General features: G+C 44.1%; 1 protein-coding gene across 1 annotated transcript; it reads left to right on the top strand.

The window, feature by feature from the left end:
* Positions 1-1,242: 1,242 nt before the first annotated feature.
* LGALSL (galectin like) lies at positions 1,243-5,182 on the top strand. The gene is made up of 5 exons (XM_065891488.1): positions 1,243-1,278; positions 2,053-2,124; positions 2,265-2,353; positions 3,016-3,193; positions 5,039-5,182. Exons 1-5 carry the CDS (start codon positions 1,243-1,245, stop codon positions 5,180-5,182), a joined length of 519 nt encoding a protein of 172 aa, XP_065747560.1.
* The last annotated feature ends 10,090 nt before the right edge of the window (positions 5,183-15,272 follow it).

Raw genomic sequence — 15,272 nt, 5'->3', positions numbered from 1 at the left:
TTAAGCCAAGATGTCACCTAATAGAGGCTATGTTGATACAGCTTTACCTGAGAAGTTACATAATCGTCCTACTGTGGAAACGCCATAAAGGAATTTGTGCCTTGGAATAAAGAGAGGTGGACCCCCTAGGAATTACTCCACAAAGGATATCAGGAGATTTTCAGTGTGAAATTCACTAGCCTAGACTGGACAGGTGACTTGTCAAAAACGGCCCAATGAAGACTTTCTGAGAGCGGTCACTGTGCCCAGTTCAATTTGGTAAGACTTAACCAGACCCCTGCCTGAGAGAGCCTCCAGGGACCCCCAGACTTGCCCATCTTTCCACAGGGGAGGGAGGTGTGCTCTGTACATCTCCTGTATAAATATAAAAGTCCCTACTGTGAGTCCTCTCTGCCTCCTGCTTTTAGGTCAAATATTTATTTATGCAAGCCTAGAGGCCTTTCATTATCTTTCTACCCTAGAAAGCCGAATGAATCTTTCCTCGCTCTTTGTTGGCATTCTCTGAAAGAAATCTCGAGCTCTGGAATACCACCTCCACCTCCAATCCTCCCTTGACCTCGCCCTCCACTGTCCCACCTGCCCCAAGACACAACCTGAGAAGGAAGGCGGGGAGGTGGCTGGAGGGGAGGAGCGGTGATGTCACCAGCACCTGTCACCTGGCAGGCCCCAGCCCCACCCACCCAGCCGCCGAAGAGGGCCGACCGGGCGCCCGCCCTCCCGCACGCCCCGACCCTGGTAGGCCAGTCCCTCCCGCCCCAGCCTCCTGCCACCGTCCAATGGCCGAAGGGCAGGGCAAGCTGAGCAAGCCGCTGCAGCCCAGCCGGCTCCCCGCCCTGTTCCCGGTTCCCCAGCCGGGCTCCGGCGGCCTTTAAATGCAGCCCAGAGCCAGCACGGCGCACCCTCGACTCCTTTTTCCTCGGGCAGTAGCACCCCGAGGAAGAAAGCAGCCTCGACTCGGCAGCGCGGTCCGGGCTGCGGCGGCCACCTCCGACCTCTGGGCCAGCGCCGCCTTCCCGGCCTCCGCCTTCTCCTCCCCCTCCCCCCGGCCCCGCCAGCCGGGTCGGCGCCGGGCCCCCGGGAGTGCACGCCCGCGCGCCCGTGTGTGTGTGCGCGCACAAGCCAGTCTCGGACCCGCGCCCCCGCCCGGCGCAGGACCGCCTCTGAAGCCCAGCCCGCGCGCCGTGTCCCACGTCCCCCACCGCCCGGCCGCCAGCCGCGCACCCCGCCGCGCTGCGCGAGAAGATGGCGGGGTCGGTGGCCGACAGTGATGCAGTAGTGGTGAGTGCGGCGGGCGCACGCGAGGCGCCCCCTTCCCGCAGCCCGCACGGCCCCTTCGCCGGCTCCGGCTCGGCAGAGGCCCAACCCCGCGCCCCACGCGTGAGAAGGCGCCCCAGTACCTGGTAGCGGGAGCCGGCTGTGGGCGGCGGACGTGAGGGGCCGGAGGGCTGCCCCAGCTGGAGGGCCGCTGGCCGAGGGGAGGTGTTGGGGGCGGCCCGCGGGGTGGGGGTGACCGACAGTCCCCTCCGCGCTGTGCAGCCTCCGGCCAGGTGTGTGCATGTTGCACGTGTGAGTGTGCGCCTGTGTGTGTGTCCGGCGCGCGCGCCCCGCGCCGTTCCGGGGATTTCCCCCTTGGAAATGGGTCCGCGCCAGGGGCTCGCGAGAGAAGTTGAGCGCGGCCGCTGCACTCCAGCCATGTCCCCGAGGACAGGCCTGGGCGACGGCGGTTCCATGGGCGTTTGCGGTTGGAGAGGGGCCTTCCCTCCTTCGGCGCGGGGCTCTGGCTCCCCAGTGGGCCTCGACCTTCATTTTGATCTAGATCTGAAGGGTCTGAGGATCATCAGAGGCTTAGCTACCTGGTGGAAAGGACGGGTTTTGTTCCGGGAGTTTATGCGGTTATTCAGTGGGCTGTGAGGTGGGAGCTTTTGCAGAGGCTTCCTGTGTTCTATGGAGGACTGCTGGATTCCTCCAGATTTGTGTAGGTTCTTCCCCGCTCCCTCTAACACCCCCCTCCAAAAGCTTTTGGAAAGCCAATCTGTGTGCTTCTATTTTTAGAAACTAGATGATGGGCATTTAAACAACTCCTTGGGCTCTCCAGTTCAAGCCGACGTGTACTTCCCACGACTGGTAAATGATTTTGTTCTGTGCTCTGTGTCTGCCTGTACCCTCTTCTTTCTTCTTTCCTTAGGTCAGGTCCTAAGGATCTGAGGCCTTGGCTCTTCCCTAACAGGCTGTAAACTTTCTGTCTCTCCTCTCATCCTTTGCAGATCGTGCCATTTTGTGGGCACATTAAAGGTGGCATGAGACCAGGCAAGAAGGTATTAGTGATGGGCATCGTAGACCTCAACCCTGAGAGGTAAGGCAGAGTCCTTGTCACCTAGACCTATCAGGCAGTTACAAAGTCCTGCCCACTCCTGTTGTGGTTTACTGCCCCTCCTCTTCCCACCCCTGTGGCCAGTGTTGCTAGTTTGAAGTGCCAAGAAAGTACTATGTTCCCATGAAAAGAATGTGTATGAATCCCATCCATCGTTTCTCTAGACAGCTATTTATATCAGAGATTATAAATATAGACCCACATCATTTTCTCTTTGACCCTTAGGGAGGCTAAAGGATTTTTTTTTTTTCCAAACATGGTGTTTGGAGTAAGAACTATCAATATAAATGAGAACCAAACTTTACGAGATATTGTTTCCCCTGGTCAATTAATGGGGCTGTTTTTGAGTCTTCTGAAATGGATTGAGACACAGATGTGTGAGTAGTTTGGGGTATATGAAATGTCTACAGTTAGTTATTTTCATCTACACTGAAGTTTTCACCAGGGCCTCCTCTGGGTAGCAAACCAGTTTGATTGTAATCCTATTTCTCCATAGTCTAAACCCCCCAACGCCTGCCCCCATATGAAGAGTAGTGGCCCATTAAAAGCTGACAAAGCCAAAGAAGAAGAAGGAAATGGGAGCCTGGGTCATTGTTAATGTTGTTTTGCTCAACCGTGAGTAAATGAGATGATTTTCTTTTCAGCTTTGCCATCAGCTTGACCTGTGGTGATTCGGAGGATCCTCCCGCCGATGTGGCAATTGAACTCAAAGCTGTGTTCACAGATCGGCAGCTACTCAGAAATTCTTGTATATCTGGGGAAAGGGGTGAAGAACAGTCAGCGATCCCTTACTTCCCATTCATCCCAGACCAACCGTTCAGGGTGAGTGCCTCGAGTGCTTCCGCTCCAACCACTGGCAGGATGGTGATGTTCTCATCTAGTATGTGCCAAGAACACTTTTAAGCAGCCAGAATTTTTGCAATTCTATTTAGCCAATACGTGTAAATAAACCCATATTTACATGTCTAGATTGTTAAAAATAAATACTTTTCTATGTAGTATTTAACATAGTACTAGGCATATAATAGACACCTGTCCCAAAATATATTTGATTAATAAATAATAATAAGTATCTAGAATTTTCCTCATTTTTTTTCTCAACCTTTAAGTAGCACCAAACCATATCAGTTATGTCTTTTTTAAAGAATCTAGTTGATTATCATTTTATTTTCTCTTGTTCCCTTTGCTAGTGAGGACTTAGTCATGTCCTTGTTTCCCTCTCTGGGTTAAGTAGCCTCAGTCTGTTTCACTGTCACAGTCTCTGTGGCTGACAGATTCCTTCCCTTGGGCCTGGATGAGTATAGATTTGCTCCCCACTGTCTGTCAGGCAGGAAACACAGCCCAAATTTCCATTTCAATCCAGCAGCATTAGCAGCACCTTCCTCTATGAAGGACAATACCAAGTAAGAGATGCAAGTCAGTAATGTGTTAGGAAAGGATTTACTGACGTGTCAGACCTGGTGATGAAGTGTCTACATTACGCCTTGTTAACATACATCACACTAATGACAACCCAGTTAAAAGCTCCCTGTTGCATAAACACCTAACAAAGCAGAACTACCCTTAACCTGTTGCTCCTCGTCTAAAAATTTACAGGGGCCTATGAATAAGTCATAATTTTTCTTCCCATCTTACAGTCTGGGGGGAAAGCAAGAATCCGTGACTGTCACATCAATGGTAGAATAGAGACTAATTGCCCTTCTAATTGTAGCCTGGGGAAGATACCCCTACCCTTCTCTAGAATGGTAATGACCCTGAGGCTCCCCTGAACTGTGTCAGTTTCTTACTGGTGAATCTTAATGCAGAGCTCGTGAGTGTGAGTAACCAAAGCTTCTGCCAGGAGGAATAGTGCTCCCCAAGAACAAAACTGAAATGAAATCACCCCTTCTTGGTGATATAATTTTAGTAATAATATGAATTAAATGTGACTGATATACGGAGTCTCTCCTTGCATGATGAATACAAATGCTTTTAATAAATACATAGCACAGGACCAATGATTAAACTCTATGGTGAATTACTTAAGTTTCAAAAAAAGAGGAAGAAAAAGCTTTTACCATATGGAATCAGTATTTCTGTTTGGCTTAACAAAGCCTTGTTAATTACACATCCTTGGTCAAATGGTAATTACTGTGTAACCTTCTCTCTGCTTAGTGTTTAGGGGTGTCTAGACTATTATTACATGCTACTAATGGGTACCAGTTCTGCTTTGCGAGGGGCCTCTCTGAAGGTGGGATAGAATTGTCCAGGGGATGAGGATGGAGGCATTAAGTGCCGTATAAATAAATCTCTGCCACTTTCCATCACTTTCTGGCATGCAAGGAGAAGGGAGAAACTGAAGCAATTTTAAATCTTTAAAGGACATTGAATGGTGTAGAGCAGTGCTTCACAAAGTGTGTTCCTTATTCTAGCAACACCAGCATCATCTTGGAACTTGATGGAAAAGCACATTCTTAGACCTTACCCTAGCCCTACTAAGTGGAAATTTTGGTGGGTGGCGTCCAGCAGTCTGTGTTCTAACACGCCTTCTGTATGATCCCAGTGCACTCCCGTGTTTGAGAACCACTGAGGATGTTGCCTTTCTCCAAAATGAAGTACTGTTTGTTCGTTTTCCCCAGCAGGGTTCATTGAAATTATGAACTGAGGTTATTTTTTTGTTTCTTCCAGGTGGAAATCCTTTGTGAGCACCCACGTTTCAGAGTGTTTGTGGATGGACACCAACTTTTTGATTTTTACCACCGCATTCAAACGTTATCTGCAATCGACACCATAAAGATAAACGGGGACCTCCAGATCACTAAGCTTGGCTGACGTTGTTTAAACCGCGTCTGTTTCAGATAGCATCAGGTGCCACAACTATATGACTGTTGGTCTGGAAGAAGTGTCCTAGCAAGATCTGAAGACTTAAAAAGAAAACAAAAACGAAAAGGGAAACTTCACCGTCTCTTCTTTCTGTGCGGTTTAAACCCAAAATGACTTCAACAGTGGTTTGCCCTTAGGAAGCTGTCGGAACAAAGACACCGAGCCATTATTTCCAGAACAAAGTAATACGCTTACGCTGGATTTTATTCAGACTAAACTGAACTGGATTTGTGATTTGGTAGTAAGTTATTCATCGTTTCAAAGCTGATGTTTAGAACAAAAGTGCTAAAGACTTAAAACAACAACAACAAAGACGGTACACAGCAGTCAACTCATTTCTGCACTGAAGTGTGTAGCACAACCGACATTTTAGTCAGGGTATTAACATAGAATGTAGGTTGTTCAAGGTTTGTTTTGTTTTGTTTTGTTGCACAGCATAATGTTAATTCAGATTTTTAAAGCTTTCTTGTAGTTATTTATTTCTACTCAGTGTATGAGAGAATGATTAATGTCTCAAGAACAGCAAGTTACGAACTTTTGAATGTACAATTATCTTAGGTCTGGGGGGAAAATTACCTATTCCATCATGATAAAGGTGAATTTCTACCTTAAAGAGTTGAGTCTTATCCTCCATACCCCTAAACTTAGGATATCTTGATATAAATTGCTGTAAGTGCTTTTGGGAAAGCTTTGCAACGTTTCGTAAGACTGCTTTTCAAGTTATTGATGATTATTTACATTGCTTTTTCTCCTTACTGTGAATTAGCACAGTATTGGCTTCCTTAAGACTAACTACTTTTCCCTAGACCTACATAATAGCTCATTAAGTTGTTATTAAGCTAATTGAAAACACGTAAGAAGTGATTGCATAGACAATTTTTAAATGACTATTATATAAACTTTTGAAAGTACAGTATGAAAATGATTCTGGAATGCAATGGAAAGCAGAAGCAAATGGCCCCAAATAACTTACCCGGAAATAATTTATATCAACTTAAGCTGTTAGCTCATTGTATCCCTTTTATTATGTGACCCTCACTGATATCCCTAAGCAATGCCTTTGGAGCTTCGGAGTAGAGGGTGCTTTCTACTGTGTTGGCTCTGCTGAGATATTAGGATAAGACAGGATCCAAATTAGGAAATGATCCAGTTAGTTTATCTGAAAAATTAACTCCCAGGACTCTAGGTCTTTGAGTCCAGCCAATAGTGTGAATGCTCCTAATTAAGCTTTAGGTGTTTCCCTGTACTTGTGGAACTGGTTAGACAGCAGGGAGTCTCTAGGAGAAGCCTGCAGTGATACAGATGTCACCGCACAGCAAGGGATAGTTGGAGTCCCGGGTGCTGGATTTCACAAACTCTACTGGCCCTGGAGAGAAGGACCCTTGGCATTGCTTTGGTCAGCTGGTGGGGAGAAGAGGGGGTGCTGGGGTGGGGTGTGTATTTATATATAATTTAGGTTTTGTCTGTAGAGCATACTGCATCTTGTTATGACACGTCCTTCTCCTGCTTTGCTTTTGAGTTTCTTTACACAACATGCAGAGGCACTGAAGTGACCATGTCATATTCATGTGTCGAGAATGTAGACAGTGTTTCAGTACCAAAGTCTAAGAAAAAGCAAACTAAAATCATGAATTTTTTATAGGTGATATATTTGGATTCTTCTCAACTTTTAAACTGTTTAGCACAGTTCCACTGTGTTATATAAGAAGATGCTTTATCCAACAAGGCTGGCTGAGTATTGAAAAGCTATATGTACCAGCTGAGTTAAGCAGCCATATTCAGCCAGGAGGGCTGTTCTGTGGCTCTGGCTATTTTTGAGCCTGTGATTAACTTGTAGAGCCACTAGGTTTTGATGTGTGTTTGTAGAGAGACTTAGAGGGCACCCTGAAATATATTGGTAGGGGTTTTGATTCTCCTTATGGTGGAAGACCCCCACAGGAGGTTTCCTTTGAGTGGCCATCCATTCCCACCCACTGCATAATTCAGCAGAAACTAGAGGAGTTGGGAGTGTAACTGTTTGGAACTGACACTGTTCTCTCTACCTATCAGCTAACTGGTTAGCAGCCAAGCCCTTAGGCAGCCTAGTGTAAAGATTCACTGTTAACCCTTCATTTCTGTATGGGGAACCTCTTGGTTAAGCCTACTGGAATTAATCTAAATGATGTGATGATTTGATTCAGGTATAGTTAAATTAGCAAGGGGCTAATCCAGCTGTACTAATCATTAGCTGTAAACTGGAAACAATGTTCACATCCTCTCATCAGCATGCGAGGTCTAAGGTGGGAATTCAGGATGGAAAGTGCAATTTTAAGCTTCACAGGAAAGCATTTCGGTATGTAAGGTGTTATTTATGACCAGAGCCCTAATTTTGCAATATGACCAAAACCAAGGAACATAGATAACAATCAGGCTCTGGGGGAATAATAGGCAGGCTTTAGACAATCTGTTCATTTCTGCATCAAAATTGGAGTGAATGTATATATCTACTTAAAAGTTAATAGAAGTGATTTCTACTTTCTGGGCTATCCCAGAATTGTCTTAATTTTTTTTTTTTTAATTTGAAACCCCATTTCATATCTTGCCAACCTCAGTTCAAAACCTCCTAAGAGATGACTCTTAGAATTATTGGTGATTTGTTAAAATGGCAAGTCCTTTCATTTGTATTAAAAAGCAATTATCCAAAAAGAGGGAGAGAGCCCTGTTGCCTTGAGAGAAACAGCCTTGGCATTTTCCAGCTACATTATTAATGTAGAAATAATGTTCCTATGATGACATATTTTTGAAGAAACACTTTCTTATTTACTGCGTGGTGTAAAATGTTGCTAAATGTGTTCTTACATTATTATGTCACTGCTGAAAGTTATTTGCACTATAATAAAGGAATTTTCTACAAAAGGGTTTCCAGTTTATAAGGTGCTAAATTTGGCACGGGGTGTAATGTACTTAGCATGGACCGTATGGTAGAGCAATCCTCCCTCACTTTCACACACACACTCCAAGACCACTTGTTTGTGGGTTGCCAACATTGATAAACTGATCAAGGGAAGGAAAGTGTATGAACCCCTCAGAGACCTAATGAGTTCATGTTGTGTGTGCAATGGGTTCTTTTAAAATATAATTTGCATACAGTAAATTCACATCTTTCTTGGTGTGCAGTTTTACGAGTTTTAACACATGCATAGACTCACGTAACAATCACCTCGATCAGGATGTAGAATCCTTCCATCACCCCCCAAAAATTCCCTTGGGCTACCCCTTTGTAGTTAAACTTGCCCCCCACTCCTAGCACTAATCAGGCAACCACTGACCCATTCCACCTACCTGTAGTTTTGCCTTTTCCTGAATGTCATTTGAAGAGAATTATACCATATATAATCCTTGGAGATTGGCTTCTTGCGTAATGCATTTGAGATTCACATTGTGTGTATCAAGTTTTTCCTTTTTTATTGCTGAGTAGTATTCCATTGTGTGGATGTACCAGTTTCTTTATTCATTCACCTGTTAAGGATGCAGTCAGTTCTTAATAAATCATTAACACAGTCTTATTAGAACAGTGTATATACAAAAGCAAGATTGCATTTCTCTTGCCTTCTCTTTCCTGTGGTTTGAATGATTAGGAAGGAAACTTGATCCCTTAGCTATTTTGACTACAAATAAAACTGGCTTATAGAATTTTGCCTAGCTTCAGTTATGGGTGGTTTAGCGGAGACAATTTACTCAATATGCTGGATTTAGGGTACCTACTTATACCTTAGTTGGTTTTATTAATCCTTTATTTTTTTTTCATTTTTATTTTTTAAGGAAGCAAAGCTGTGAGGCCAGTCTTTGTCACGGCTTTTGCAGTGAAGTATAGGCAGGGAAAGTCCTGTCAAAGTGGGGACAATTTGCTTAGACTGTTGGGCAGAGATAGGAGAGCTTCCCCCACCCCTGTGGGATATAACATTATACTTGTCCTATGACAGCATTTTGAATTAGACAGTCTGGAAGATATGTATAACTGGAGCCTCCGAGTGCCACAAACACTTAGGACCTTCATTCATTCAGAAGGTATTTATTGAGCTCTGTCAATTGCCATTCTAGGTACTTGGATACATCAGTGAGTAAAACAGACTCTGGTGCTTTTAAACTTTAGTGTGCTTAAGAATCACCCAGGAGTAGAAGTCCAATCTCACCCAGGGAAATTATGTTTCAGTAGGTCTGGAGAAGGTCTCAGGAGTTTGTATTTTTAAGAAACACCCTGTATGGTGTTGGTGGTCCCAGATCCCAAATTAAGCAGCTCTGACTTTGGGAATTCCAGAAACATTCACTGAATCAAACTTGAATTGTGCCGGGCTGTGGGATTCTGATCTGTGGATATCTTTCTGTGGGAATCTCATTTCAACACTGGGGCATCCTGCTCTGCCAAAAGACAATCATGCAACTTTCATCGTAACTTTACAACCAAGTGTCTTCACCCCTGATGTAACCTCTCCTCATTCCCGCCCCTACCTCAATACAAACACTGTAGTAAAAGGAAGTGCCTTTCAGTCGAGTTTTGTAAAGAATCCTCCTTACTGGGGTTGATTTAGGACCTCAGTAGAACCCTGACACCTATTGTAAGTAGTGGATTCTCTGAGAAAGATTAAGGTTCGTAAGCATTTCAATTAGGTATTCGTTTGCAGAATCACCACGGTGGTTCCCAAACATTCTGCAAGGCATATACACAAGGTGGCTTATAACTTGTGAAGAGGGCAGAGGGCAAGTGGTAATGGCCCAAATGAGCTTTTCACAGCATTTCGGAAATGAATTTCAAGTCTTCCTTTCACTAAATGCAGCTGAGTTTGTACAAGGTACTGCATGCCTAACTTGCTTCCTAATCACCATGTTAATTTCACGATGATTTTTTCCTAAAAAAGAAAAAGTCTCCTGCAAAAGGCAAAGAACTGTCTTGCAAGGCATATATTTCATAATGAATTTAAATGGGTATATACAAGGTGCCAAAGCAATATTCAACCGAGAGAGAGAGAAGGGGAAGAAATAGCCGTTGACAATTTCTCTTGCTTGGATATACATTTCCATCTCCCAGGGAAAGATGGTGACTAGGTGAGCACAGAAGGTAAGGAGGCATCGTTGTTTGACAGGACAACACAGACAGTTCTAAATAATGGGCTCCGGGAAGTGGCAAGCCAGCCACAGGCCTTGGGGATGATACGGGGTTTGGGGGACCTTCCAAGCTTTCATGAGTAAGAACAATAATAAACATTTGTCAGTAACTCTAGCACCTCCCTTTCTGTCACTATTCCGTCATTAATTCTAAAAAGACAGATGCAAACAATCAAAGCTTACCTGCACAGTTGGTCTTGAAAGGGGAAGAAGAGAAGCAGTGAGGCTGTGATAAGGTGAGAAGGAAGAGGCACCTGGGCCTCAGGGATTTGTTGTGTGTGTTCAGGCAGGCACTTAATTTTTTTTTTATTTATAAATTTTATTTATTTATTTTTGGCTGCGTTGGGTCGTCGTTGCTGCGCACGGGCTCTCTCTAGTTGTGGTGAGCAGAGGCTTCTCTTGGTTTCGGTGCGTAGGCTTCTCATTGCGGTGGCTTCTCTTGTTGCAGAGCACGGGCTCTAGGCGTGCGGGCTCAATAGTTGTGGCGTGCAGACTCAGGAGTTGTGGCGCACGGGCTTACTTGCTCCGCGGCACGTGAGACCTTCCGGACCAGGGCTCAAACCCGTGTCCCCTGCATTGGCAGGCGGATTCTTAACCACTGCGCCACCGGGGAAGTCCCAGGTGGGCACTTTAAATCTCCAGTCTTAATTTGCCTCCTGTGGGAAATGGAAATAATGAAACTTGTGACGCTGTGTTTGGAGAGCCATAGGTGACAACGGAGTAAAACATTTCTTACAGCTGATAAGGCCAAAGTTAAAATAATCATGATACCAATTTCTACAATACTCTTCCATGATTTTGTAATGAAACAGCATTAAAAGAGTTAATCCTTGAGATTGTGTCTAATCCATTGGAACATGCTTTTCATATCATTTCATTGAAGCCTATTTTATTTAAAATCTAGCCAAAATTAGCAGTGTATTAGGCAATATTTAGAATGATGTTTGTAAAACGTACTGAGGGATTTTTTACTCTGAATTATTACAGCTGTTCCAACATTGGAAAGCATGGGTTTCTCCTAATGCAATAAAAATGATATTTAGTTCAGCATAAAATGATTTTTAATGTTAAAAGGTGAACAAGGAAGATATGCACAACATGATGAGAAATTACTGAAAAGAAATAATTTTTTTAAATGAGAATCTTCCTGGAGTTGTGTGGTCTGTTACTCTAAGATTCTAATTAATCATTCATTTATCCCGCATTTTTTTAAACCCTCAAATGAAAAAAACAAAACAAAACAAAACAAAAAACCACATACAAGACCACAGTCTCTTTCTTTGAGAAGGTTAGAAACAGATCTGCTTTTTTGGTAAGGCTTTGATTAGTGGCAAATATTGAGGTTACCTCACCGTTTGGGGTTTTTTAAGGCAACTAACATACTCTTTGCTTTTGCAAATGATATAAATTCCTGACTTGGGAACCCCCTTGCAATCCTCAACTTCAAAATTAAGTAAATGATTTTAAAAATTCAGCTTCCTAAGTTGAAAGGGCAAATACTGGCCTTTTCTTGTACTTGGTACTCTTAAAGCATGTCTATAGAGTTAGTTCATATCCTGAGAGAATCACTCATAACTGTTGCTCATGAAGCTACATAGGAATGGAGCACTTTTATATGAAGGCACCGTGTTAGACACTGTGGGTTATAAAAAGAGATAAAAGACCTATGCCATCTGCCCTTGAAGAATTTATGATCAAACTGGAAAGACAGTTGTATGTATAAAATATACACAAAGATGACTGTCAATATATAGGACCAGACCAAGCGGGCAGAACATTGCACCTTACAGGAGTTCCCGGGGACACAGCTTGCCGCTTGCTGGGGTGACCCAGGAGGGCATCTGGGTCTAAAGGATTTTAGCTGGGCTTCCAAGGGCCTGAATGCCCCTTGCCCTCTGTGCTGCCCCCAAACACCCCAGTATATAGAACAACTTCAGGTTTGATCTGAGGGCCAGTGTTGTGTTTTCCAAAGCTCAGTGATGTAGTTGAAATTCTGGCCTCCCAAAGAAAGAGTTTAAGGAGAAGCCTGGTGTTCTTTAACTACAAAACACATGGGTCTCTGGTGGAGAGGAGTCCCTTCCTTTAACCAAGCCCCCAGCAAAGAACGGACGGCCTCATGGAATGTGTGTGGGGAAATCGTATTGTAAATACGTTTAACGTACTCAACTTCACCTCTACACATTTGGCACCAAAGCATAAAACAAAAAACACCATATATATATATATATATATATATATAAATAATATATTAATAAAATATATATTTTATATATATATATAGAGAGAGAGAGAGAGAGAGAGAGAGGACCCTTAAATGCTGTGGGCAATTCCACCTGTCATCCCATGGAAGTAGCAGAGAGCCTGAGAATGCAGATGTGATTCAGATGTGCCTTCAGGTGCTTCTGCGTCTCTCACAGTTGAAGGCTAGCTCCCTGCGGTGTCACACCAGTGTTCACAGATACCATTGATCTTTCTTGTGCATTGCTCCTAACTACAAATCAGATCCTTCTTCTTCTGCTCCAACGCTGGATGAAGTACTGCAGTCTTGAATTTACTGAGAGCTTGTCTCCAAAGTGACATTTTCCTAAGGGATTTTTCAAGGGAAAATTTGACATGAAGCCATTTTTGCCTTATATGCTGACTTTTGTGCCTAACCCATGAGTGAGACAGACTTCTGTTTATCCCTAGTGAATAGTTTTCTTGTTTACACATAATGGTCAGTTCTTTGATAGCAGAATCCATTTTATGAGCTCTGGCTCTAGACACAGGTCTGTTGAATAAAACTGTGGTGTTGGAGAGGTTCTATCTATAATCTGCACTGTCCAATATGGGCTATGAAGCACTTCACATGTGGCTAGTGCCACTGAGGAACTGAATTTTAAATTTTATTTAATTTTCATTAACAACTTTAAAGAGCCACATGTAGCTCATGGCTACCATATCGGACAGTTCAGGTCTAGAACATCAGGCCCTGTTGGGCTTATGTTTGGTCTAGATCTCCAGGGAATATTGTAGTAGCAGAAGTTCCTGTTTGAACCTAAGCCATGTTCCCCCTCAAATTCAGGAAAGTCTAGGCACCTCCTCAAGGCTAGTAGAGTAGCGGAGGCCTATTCATAGAAGAGACCAAGGTGCCCTTGGGAAAGAACTCACCCCAGGGGAAAAAAATGTCTACAAGGTTTGTTTCAAGAAGACAGGCAAGCTTCAGAAGAAAGTGGCAGCTCTGTGGTCATTTCTGTGTTGTCACTGACATTGTCCCAGGCCCAGCTCAATGGAGGCATTCCTGAATCTCAGAACAAGGGGCTGCAATACACACCCTGCCCCCCGTGATCCCCACTCCCTGGAGCATTGAAGGACAAGGCAGCGGCAGCGCAGGGAGCATTCAGTCACCCATTCGGCCAACATTTCCTGAGCTTCTCCTAAGTGCCAGGCATGGTGCCAGATGCCAGCAGCGTTGACAGCTGCTGCAGCACCTGCCTGGGCCTCAGCCTTCAGCAACCTCTGTACAGTTGTCAGCAGTGACACTGATGCCACTGACGAGCATCAGGGGCACCGCTGTCCATTTCGGAACTACAGTGATGATCAGAAGCATTTTTTCTTTTTATGATTAACACCACTGTGTTTATGTGTTTGTTTAACCTGTAAGTGGCTGGTCTCCTGTGAACAGCCTTGGGTTCACCTGAAGTCAGTCTTGAAGGAAGGCACATTCTCCTTTGTCTTATCTTCAAAAAGCCAACCTACTCCAGAAAGCATCAGAAAGCAAGAGATTTTACTGGGAGGAAGAGCATTTTACCACACATTACTTGAGAAACAAAGGACTAAAAATCCCTGTTAGATATTTTTTCTCCCCAAATTCTTCTTTAGCTTGTAGCCTTCTCCAACCCTCTCCTTGGCTGCTTCTTAAATCTCCCTAATTCCCTTCCTATGCAGAGCTATTTGACCTGTACCAGCTCTCCCAGGGGGATTTTTAAAGCATTCATCCAGCAAAGGTCATTTCCTCCACAGGGAAGATTCTGCCCCTAAGAGAAATAAGAATTCTCTATCATTTCAATTTCTAGTTTCTTTAACACCCTGTGTCATTTTCCAGAAGAACTCAAGGCAGCCAAAAAGTGAGGACATCAAGACGGGTGGGGAGGAAAATGCCAGAACCTTCTGGCTCTTTCTATCTTCAAGACTCAGGTTTAATGTTTCCTCTGCAACTTCCCCAACAACTTAATTTTAAAGAAGATGCCTCCTGGTTCTCAATGTTCTTTTACCTGTTTGTCTCCTTGCTTAATGTTCATCTCTCCTGCCAAATGATCATTTCCGTCAGGGCGGGTACCATACTGATCGTGTTCACTACTGCATCCCAAGCACGTAGGTTGGGGCTTGTCACAATAAATAATGAATGGATGTCTGTCAGATGAATGAATGGTAGACAGATGCAGTATTCGTTATCTACTGCTGGGCAACAAACTATCCCAAAATTTATAGGCTTAAAACAACAATGAACAATGATTATCTCATACAGTTTCTGCTGGTCAGGAATCTAGGAGCAGCTTTACTGGGCGTTTCTAACTCAGGGTCTCTCACGATGTGACAGTTAAACTACCTGCCAGCACTGCAGTCATCTGAAGGCTTGGTTAGGGCTCCATAATGAGTGCCTTCTTTGTATCTGGAAACATTTTTTAGGGGAATCAATTTCTCTTTACTCAGAGGTACTGTGCAAAGGAAAAGAGCATTAGGACAGACAGAAGGGCCTTACCAGCTCTAAGATCCCACCACTTACCAGCTCTATGATCTCTTTGTATAAGTTTTGACAAGTCTGACCCTCATTTTTCTCTTCTGTAACATGGGGTTGCACAAATCTTCTTTGCAAGACACTCGTAAGGATTAAGCAAAAGAAGGCTCATAAGGCAGA

The sequence above is a fragment of the Phocoena phocoena genome, chromosome 14 (assembly GCF_963924675.1).
Source record: "Phocoena phocoena chromosome 14, mPhoPho1.1, whole genome shotgun sequence".
In the NCBI taxonomy this organism is placed as follows: domain Eukaryota; kingdom Metazoa; phylum Chordata; class Mammalia; order Artiodactyla; family Phocoenidae; genus Phocoena; species Phocoena phocoena.
This window is presented reverse-complemented; position numbering and strand designations above follow the sequence as displayed.